The sequence below is a fragment of the Cyphomyrmex costatus genome, unplaced genomic scaffold (genome assembly GCF_001594065.2).
Source record: "Cyphomyrmex costatus isolate MS0001 unplaced genomic scaffold, Ccosl1.0 scaffold146, whole genome shotgun sequence".
Lineage (NCBI taxonomy): Eukaryota > Metazoa > Arthropoda > Insecta > Hymenoptera > Formicidae > Cyphomyrmex > Cyphomyrmex costatus.
The window spans coordinates 151,822-162,034 of NW_017275457.1; the positions used below are offsets into that span (position 1 = coordinate 151,822).

At 35.8% G+C, this 10,213-nt stretch overlaps 2 protein-coding genes across 2 annotated transcripts in view; one reads left to right on the top strand and one right to left on the bottom strand.

The window, feature by feature from the left end:
- The window catches only part of LOC108783239 (uncharacterized), a 36,162-nt gene extending 32,594 nt beyond the window's left edge, over positions 1–3,568 (top strand). The window contains exon 4 of the mRNA XM_018551763.1: positions 114–3,568. Within this exon, the coding sequence (XP_018407265.1) occupies positions 114–3,235 (3,122 nt within the window). The 3' untranslated portion in view covers positions 3,236–3,568. The remainder of the gene's footprint in view (positions 1–113) is intronic.
- A 3,329-nt stretch (positions 3,569–6,897) lies between these two features.
- Positions 6,898–7,864, bottom strand: LOC108783277 (cysteine-rich PDZ-binding protein). Its single transcript, XM_018551813.1, has 3 exons — positions 7,740–7,864; positions 7,327–7,431; positions 6,898–7,247 (listed from the first exon to the last, which is right to left on the bottom strand). The coding sequence occupies exon 3, from the start codon at positions 7,198–7,200 to the stop codon at positions 6,898–6,900; it is 303 nt and encodes a 100-aa protein (XP_018407315.1). The 5' UTR covers positions 7,201–7,247; positions 7,327–7,431; positions 7,740–7,864.
- Between the last annotated feature and the right edge of the window lie 2,349 nt (positions 7,865–10,213).

The following is a 10,213-nucleotide window of genomic DNA, read 5'->3' on the forward strand; positions in this document are numbered from 1 at the left end:
AAGGCCTTTCTTTTTCACGCTACAAAATAAAAGACACAATAATTTTCCTATAATCATGTTGCGTCGCATTATTAAGAATAATTAACTCCGTTACTCTTCCCTTTTTTTTACAGGCGACCGTATCACCAGCGTGAAAATCAGTTTCCGCAACATGGTATACGAGGATGCGTTGACGATCTTGAGCTACGCCTCACCGTACGATGTAGAGTTGGAAGTGATGAGCGGTGGTAGCGGTTCTAAACCGACGACGTTAATGAAGAAGAGCGTGGGTCCGACTCCAACGAGGATCTGCCATCCTCTTTACAGGAGCCAGTCAATCCCGGAGCTGTCGCGGGGTCATAAAAACGTCGCGAAACGACTCTTCATAGCCGATCCGAACGAGTCCATGGGATCCAATTACTCGACGATGAACTCGACCCTAAAGTCTTCGAAATCGACACCGGGCAGCGGGCAGAGCCTCGAGAGGCGTCACGACGAGGCGAAGAACAATCATCACAAGTTTGGCATTAAGGTGCTGCCGGCACTGGACGGCACTGTGCATCGTATTGAGAATCAGAATGAGCACAATACAAACCTGGAGAGAAGGCACTCGCGCAAAATGGATGCGGAGAAACTGCTGACGAATAGGCAATCCGTAACTTCGAGTGACACTGATGAGAAGAAACTCTGCAATGAGCGTCTTCAACAACGCTCAGACGGCGTCTCAGCAAGGATCGCCGACGGCGTTCACAGCGTCGACGTACCGGACAAAGGCAGCAAGAATGCCGACGGACTTAACATACCGTCGGAGGTGCCGACAGAAGTGCACAACGCTGCTATGGCGGCTCGCAGAAACCGAAAGAGCAGTTCTGAGCCCTTGAATGTGCAAAAGATCAGCTCGTCCGATTCCGACAGCGCCAAGAGTCCTCAGAAGAACAAACGGAAAGCACCGGCGCCTCCGAAGAGTACCAATGAGATCGTGACGCTACCCGCAAAAAAAGACGCCATAGATACTATCGACAGTATTGCTGATTACTCGGAGTCATTGTGTGATTACGTAAACAAGACGCGTGAAAATACAAACGCCGCCGCAGATGCCCGAAGGCACCGTCTGGAAAATGCTCCGTCGATGATGGACAGACGAAACTCCGAGTCGGACACTGATAACGAAATGCAGAACAGCTTTACAATCGAATTGAATTCGGCGGATATCACCATTCATCGCACGCCCGTGCCAGAGGCAGATGATGACGAGGATGAGGATGACATGTACAGGAAAGCAGCCAGTCTGGGCGACCTGTCCAAATACGAGAACAAGACCGCAGCGACCCTGGAGAGGGCACAGAGTCTTGACATGAGCGCCGACACCGGAGCGAAGAAGCGCAAAGCACCGTTACCGCCCGAAGACATCAATGAGTCCACAGAGGATCTTACGAAGCTTGATCAGATTGACACGTTTGATCGACGGAAGCTGAAGAAGTCGAATGAGTGGGGCACTCTAGAGGACGTGTTATGGGGCGAAGCTGCTACCGAAACGGAAGAGAAGGCCCGTGGGAAAGTGCATACGAGGAAGAAGAGCAACGGCACTTTAGAGCGCTCCAAATCTGCTGTGGAGATCAAATTGAAAGAGGATGTCGCTGCAACGACGACGGTGGACGACATGACCGAGCAGAAGAAGCCCAACGATGATTCAGATCAGGAGATTACCAGCATTGAGTTATACAACCTGCCGTTGAGCAAGCAATTAACCGAGGAGTTTATTCGCACTGAACGGATGTTCAATCCAGACCAGGATAATTCTCTAGCTAGAATCGTGAACGATGGCCAGGTGGTAAAGAGTCTGACCCCGGAAGAAGTGGAACTGAACTTCCAGTTGGCTAACGAAAAACAATCCTCCGAGGAGAACAAGCATGAGATCGGAAACGAACCAGATAATAATTCTATGTCAGAAAAGTCAGAGGACTTCAGTCGTGCCTTGCGCTACTTCGAGTTGCATGCGAGTAGCTCACCGACATCTTCAGAACCGACAATAAAGGTCAACCTGACGCAGCTGGACGAGTGGAAGGAAGAAAAAGCACCCGTTAGTGACGCTTCACTTTATACCGGTAGACAACCAGTTGTAGAAGAACCTATCTTAAAAGTGACTGTAGATACGAGATGTCGCGGTTGCGAGGATAGATGCGGCCAACACAGCGCTGACTGCAAACGTGAGAAGTACGCTGATAGACAGCATATTGTGACTGTGAGATCGTTCTCGGAGGACAAGACGGGCTCAAGAGAGAGTACGGAGAGAGAGACAGAACGGACATCCACACCGACTCATCTGCGAGTATACGCGTCCAAGTCGGAATCATCAGTCAGGCTCGACAAACCCCAGGACAAGGATGAGAACGCAGAAGGTAAGAATGGCGGTACCCTTTCTACGTTCCACGCACATCGAACGAAGTTCGAACAGCGGAATACGGACAGCCAGCAACACGACAGGTACTCGCCGATCAAAACAAAATCGCCGACCGACTCTACGTTCGTTGATACGCATTTTGCCAGACGTATTATTAACGTCTCAAATCGTGATGATAACGAGGAGGAAGAGGATGAGTATGAGTTCGGCACGAACATAACAGCGAATAATAAGAACCTATCTTCGCCTAAAGAAGACCGTCATAATATCAGCAGCGTTAGCGTGTCAAGCGGCGAAAATAGTGAGGACAGCGGTTTGGTCCGAGAGTCGATGGATTACAATAATCCACAGGACACGGAGAGTCGTCCATCTTTGCCTAATACGCCCGTACCGCCAAACGCTGCTCAAAAGATGACCTACATCACAGAGATCAAAGTGTCGTCTAATAGAGAAGGGATTCGCGAGATCGGCAACGAGAACGAGGAGATAACAACAGGGACTAACGGCGAATCGCGGAAGCCAGCGCGAAACGAGATCAAGGTGACGACAAACGGCAAGTCTACGTCGGGTAAGAAACCACCGGTACCGCCGAGGCGATCAGACATCACAAAGAGCCCGAAGGAGGACCAGACGGACAAGCAGGTCGTTTATGTATCCGAGTACAAGTCTGCAGCGAGCAAGGGAGCCCAGATCTTGGACGCGCATCCAGGATCAGAAATCAAGCAATCAGAGAACAAGAAGTTCGAGCACTGGATCTTCAGGTCTGACAAGGAACAGAATCGCTGGAACCCTGCTTCTGGCCAACCACAACCCGTGACGAACATCATGCTCTCATCCAGGGATGATACGAATTAAAATGTTCGCGGCTTCCTTAAGAATGCGAATAATAATCGGTAATTGTGTATTATTCAGCTTAGGAGAGACATTTTATTTAAAAAAAATGTCTAAGAATGAAGTTTCTTCGTGCGAAGTTGCTTTGTGTGAAAGCGAGTAACGATTGCAGCAATTAATAGAAAAGCGATTGTATTAACGTTAAACCAAAATTGTATTCGTGTTATACCAAGAACTTTGAAATAACGTCCTTTCTAAGATAACTGATTCGAGCAAAGATTTCGAATAGAAACAAGGCCAAGCGTCGTAACAATAATCCTAAAATAAATATTTTTATATAAATTATATTATTTTACATATAAATTTTTTGCATCAATTTTTCTAGCTCTTTTTTACACTTGGCTCCCTTTTCATTTCCAGTCTTCAATTCAGTTTGGCCTCAATGAATAATCCAGATAGAAAGCGAAAACGTACCTATAAGTCTGAAAGGAATATGATTAACTTTATGTCACGTATGTGTTGATGCATTTTTTTGAAGTGATACGTATTTTACATATCTTATAAAATATTTACATACACTGTACATCCAGAAAAATTTCTTTAATGATTTTACTGAGCAGTTTCATCCTTCAGATAGAGAAATATCTTTGTCTAAAATGCGAATGTATGTATATGTAAGATATTCAAACTTATAGTCACAATTTTTTTTATAGAAGAGAAAAACTTAATATTGTTTCTCTGATTCTTATTGACTTGCGTTTGTTTTCTAATTTTTTATGGGCCGATTGTTCCATCTTTCGGTAAAGTTTACCTGTTAGGTAAATCTGGCAATCCGCGTACGTGATTAGGTAATCTTGCTATTTACCTAACAGGTAAACTTTACCAAAAAAATGAAACAATCGGCCCTATATGTAATTATTTAGTATCTTAGAGTTACAAAAGATCAATATAATTTTCATGTGTAATCGATATAAATGTCGCTGCGCTGTTAAAATTTAAATAACACAATAAGATTGCTTCGTGTATATTTATGTCATATTTATATATTTTAGATCACTTAGAAACTCATGCACTTTGGCGTGAATCCCGATGTTTTGAAATTAATTCTAGCAAAAAAGCGCAAAGAATTAATTGAAAAGACATCCATTATGTCAATAATAAATACGAGATATACATCATACGAGATAATCAGTAAAGTGCTGAGAAACTACGTGCCATAAAGAGTAATTATGTGATTAGAGGGAATTACTTGAGGTAGAATTGAACTGCAAATGTAATATTTACAGATTTATTGTATGCATTATGTCCGATTTATTAACGTACGAATAAAAATAACGATAAACGCGATAAATGTGCATACTTTTTTCCTAATAATTGTGTCGTACATAATTGTAAGGCCAGTGTTTTAAATGTGACGGCTAGCAGCAAACTTAGCGCATTTTATAAAAGATCATGCATTTTTCATTAAGTTTTATTCTGCCCAATCAAAATAATTTTTAACAGAGAATATCATTACAATTTACTTACAGAATATACATATAATGAGAAAATACGTAATTCTAATTTATCTAAAAACTGGCAATAATTTTGCATTTTACGTATAATAGCCCTCTTCTTTTATTTTTTTAATTGTGCAAATTATACTTCGTCGCACATTAATGCTAAATGCGGTTATTCCATTTTTCCGAGAATATCACTTTTATATTATGCATCTATCAAATGATTCAAAATGGGATAATCATATTTAATGCCAAATGTATAGCAAAGACGCAATATTGCAATTTTTGCATTTGTATTTTTTCAATTCTTAAAAATATTTCACGGCTATTTCAAAAGAGAAGATTAAAAATCACAAATCTCATTTTATTTAAATAAAAGTATCTTATATGTCGTCCTGTACGTTCATCATAAGATACAAATAATTTCATAGATAAGACGTGTGTAATCAAATAATAGACCGTGTAATGATAGATCGTGTAGCGTGTAAGCGAAATAATGTATAAATCTGGGACTTTATAATGACTTTGTTTATTAATGTACTAACATTTGCATAGCTCGTAATTTTACATCTAATTGTTCACGCGTATTATTATATATTAATATCGTCCTTGTGAGATACAAAGTAAATGCTAATTAATAATTTCGCATAATTATACTATTCGTTTCAAACATTGATGCTCAAGCAAATATCAGACACTTAAATCTTAATTTCAATAGTTTATGTTTAAAAAAAAATGTTTTTTTGTTATGTATAATCAGATTTTTTATGATATTGTATTTTTATTTGTTATTCGACGTTCTCCAAAATGAATAAGAGATTCCAAAATATACTAGATTTATTATAACGCGTGATTGACATTGATCAAGAGATACAAGTGTTTCACTGTGTGCGAATCTAGTACTATCGTATTAGAAATGTTACTGTTAACTGATGCAAGTTAGTCATCGAGTCTTTCTGTGTACGTTAAATATAATTGTGTAATATAATTTATTTCAAGACTAACATGTTGGTAACATACGCTATTGTCTATAATTTGTTAGTAACGGATGTATAAAGTTTTAATGAATAAAAGTGTATATTTTTAGACATACCGATATTGTAAAAATATATTTTTTTATGTGATAGATTCTTGTGAGGAGATAAAGATTGTTTTTGTTCATTATGATTATATCACGCTTTTAAAACAATTCGCATCACGTTAAAAATATATAAACCTCATAATATAATCAAACTTAATAGGTAATGTTACATTAAACATTTTGTTGGTAAAAAGAAATTAGCAGAACAGTTTAGCAATTGCAATTAATATTGTTAATATCACAGTTAAACATTATGTTGTTTTATATAATATACACATATTAGTATTGACAATTTTTATTATGTGCGGCTGTACAGGTCTCATGAGAGAAATTATTGAAAAACATGATATGTATATGTGTAAACATTTTATTATGAAATATATATGTATACGCATCAGTTTTTTATGTGCACACTGTCCTTAATTATTTTTTTCTCTTATTTTTTAATAATTATTTATGTTATATATATATATATATATATAATATATAAACATATAATATATAAACTATCATGTAAAAAATTAAATACATTTATATAAAGAGAATTTCTTTTGTTATTCGTAGAATGCTAACACTCAGAGTGAATAGAAAGAAGATATTTCTGATACAGATAAGTCCGGTATGGTTTATCAAAAAATCTATCATATTATACAATCAATTCTTAATTACCTTCATGTAAATTAAGCAACATTATCAAAACCTTTTAGAAAATGAAGAAATCTATCTGAATAGTCTCATCTTCTAATTAGAAAAGAAAGAATAATTGTCAAAAAATAATATAGATAGCGAAAACAGAAGTAAATTTGAATCTGAGGATGAGGATAGTGATATGAAGAGTAAAATGTTGCATGTACAAAGAAACACGCAAGGGAACAGATTTTAAATCGCCATATCACTAGCGGAGAAGATTAAATACTTTAAAAATGAAGGATACTGTACAATTTGCCGTTGTCTAAAAATACAGTAATGTACTACAAGAAATCAGAAAATATGTTTCATTAGTTCCTACTAGTATCATTATAATTTTAATATAGACAACAGATATGTGAATATAAATTTAAATTCGAAATTTTACATTAAAATTATTTTTTTAGATACAAAAATGATTATGTAGCCGACTGTTTATAATTCTTTGTACTCATAAGTTTTTTACCACACATAGCACATATAGCTTTCTTATATGCACAAGACTGACAATAATGTGATCCCACCTGGTGGACTTTCTGTCTACATATTCTACAGATCTCAAATTTTGTGGTATATGGATTGAATCGTGCCTTTCCTGCAGAAAGAGCTTTGTTCTCCCCAACCTTACGTCCTCCACTCTCGGTTGTGTTCCTTGCGCCTGTCTTCCAGGGATCCGGAGTAATAACTTTGCCCAATTTCTTTTCACATTTTTCGCAAACCATGTTTTGATATCTTACTTGGATGAAAATTATACAAACTAAATAAATGCCTGAAAATAATTGTTTATTACATCATGATTATCTAAATATAAATTATTCTCATATCAAAGACAATATTATATTATGTACCTTAAGTTTTTGAATTGCAGTCTTTTCTCAAAAAGGTTTCCACTTGTTTATCACTCCTTCGTACAGTATCTTGATCTTCTCATAAAAGTCAACAAATATTGCAAACTAAAAATAATTATAGATATATATGAATGAGTATATAAAGATTAATTATTATTACATAATATCAAAAATACGATTAAATTATATAAATTGTAATCCTTTAAATTGATTTTTACTTGTTCTTATACAGTTCTTATACATGAAATATCATATATATTTCATTAGAATAAAAACAACAAAAATACATATCTGCTTGAAAATAATAATGAATAGATGAAACATCAAATAGTGAATATATAAAAACGAATTATTTTTAATCAAAGATACAACAAAAATGACGTTATATTATTATATTCTTATCATATACGTACGTTGAATTTTTAGGTTATAATTTCTTCAAGTTACTTCTTCAGCTCTCGCACATACAGTATCATAAATTTTTTCGTCACAAAATATCAATTTCTTCGGTTTAGAAGCTTTCTAAGTAGCGTTATTGAAAAAATTGTTGAAGAAATATGACTGCGCAACGAGAGTTAATGAAAACAATCAGTATTCCGTTCCGAGCGTTTCCGACCATTTCCGACGGTACCCGAACAATTCGCGAACATTTCCGATTCTTTCTTGAGAGGGAAGGAGAGAACCGAGAAATAAGGGAGACAAGGGGGTTTTTTAAAAGCAATTTAAAAGCCGCTGTTCACATTTAGATGGCAGCATAATGTAAGAATACCACCGAGAGCTCTATCCACTAAACTATAGATTATATCTTTTTTCTGAGATACCGGATGATTAGACAGAAAATTTCAAAATCTGCCAGAAAAAGTTGGTTCCTGGTAGCAATAGAAAATTAGTTTGATTTCTTTGATAATGATCGATATATGAAGGAAGTTTAAAGAATTTTCACCGACTTCTAATGTGAATTGTAACCGTGGATGGATAGAGATTAAAGCATTTTGAAAAGAATCAATATTGTTTGTTGGAATCGCCGCGCATAGATCGTCGACATGGCCAGTACATTCCTAATTATATATTACAACTTAGTATGTGTTCTCTGCAGAAACGGCTGCAATTGATAAATTATTGTATGATGATGACTCCTTTCTACTCCTAATGTGGAGCATAGGACAACTACAGGCCTCTTCCATTTTTTGTCCAAGGCCTATATTCGTTTCTCGAATCAAATTGCTTTCAGATTTGTGGGTGATTGATCCACAGAATCCTACCTCAGTCAGATATTAGAGACATATATATATCTACTAATCATGTATGTACTGATGTATACTGACGTATGCTGATGTATAGGACCTACAGTTTAACACCGAATCCGAACGGCGCTGATGATCATAGATCTTCTTGATCACCAGGTGGAGCCATTTTTCGGATCATTAAACGCGAAAAATCGCGTTTTAGGCGCACGTGGGATTGAACTCGGGTCTATAGATCACGAGTCAATTGCACTGAGCGGTGATGCCACTCGAGGCCACTAAATTATTGTATACATATATTTAAATAAATAATATAAATTATTATATACATATAAGTATGGTCTATTTTCACTTTTTTTAAATTTATTATTTGTATAGAATAATTCTTTTTAGATTCAATTAGATTTGAAAAAAAAAAACGCATTTCTTATTCAGAATTTTGAATTGAGCAATATTTATGATGTACTTAAAAAACTGAACTTTTTTTTAGATTGAAAAAGGCATAGAAGGTGCTTCATGCAATCTCTTTAGTTAAATGAATAAAAATATATTCGAATTGAAAAGAATTAATTTTAACGTTCGCAAATGTGTATACATATGTGAACATCTAAATCCATTTAAATCTATTTCACATTCAGTCTTGGTTACTGGAAATTAACTGTTACAAGTTGAAAATAAAAGGTAATGACAAAAGACTCATCGCAATCATAACAGATAGCTATTTGACATTTTGACCGTGACAAATCAATAGAATGCGATGGATCGAGACACAATAAGACTCCGCAAGAGGGTTTAAGAACCTAGAGATCCTAAAGTGAGTGTCTAGGAACTATATAGATTTGGTAAATATATTAGCTCCACCATATTTTTCAAGCATGCTTAAAAGTGATAGAATGAGATAGATAATGCATCTATCTCATTTTGCTTTAAACAGATTCTAAAGTGTATAGTATCCAATTTCAAACGAGAGAGAGAGAGATCTCTACTTATAAAAACTCTAATCTTCCGGGTAGTACTACCTGTGATCAAGATCATTCTCTCGTCAGTTTCGGCAATTATAAACAGATTACCATCTGAGTGCGAATAACTTGTTCGCCGTTATTCAAATTTGCATAATGACTAGTGTAGATATAATACATTTTTATATATCATACATAAATATGTTGTATAATAAACAGAGTGTGAAAAAGGGGACGTAAATTTTAAGTTGTCTATTTTAGTGTCCTTTTCGTTACAATACATAACAGTTATTGCGTTCGTGAATATGTCCGTGTATCTTCGAAAAATTTAATAATATATTAAACATATTACATAGATCATATTACTGAAAATGGATCATATCAATAGATTGATGTGAACAATTGACTTTTTTCTTTTTTTCTAGAAAAATCAAGTTTAATACATTAAACGAAATCTGATTGACTTTGAATATGTTACCCGAATGTTTTCGAATATCGCAAATATTTTATCCTTATTGTTCACCAAATGTTAAATAATAATAAGGATTAAACAAAGATTAAAAAATGATACTTATTGTAGTATTTTCGCGAGCTCCAATATATTGTTTCAAAGACCACGTGTGGTTAACGTGACACACACTCTCTCTCTCTCTCTCTCTCTCTCTCTCTCTCTCTCTCTCTCTC

Bases quoted from the DNA above. Each gene is read 5' to 3' on its own strand.
- LOC108783277 (XM_018551813.1), bottom strand. From the start codon at position 7,200: ATGGTTTGCGAAAAATGTGAAAAGAAATTGGGCAAAGTTATTACTCCG.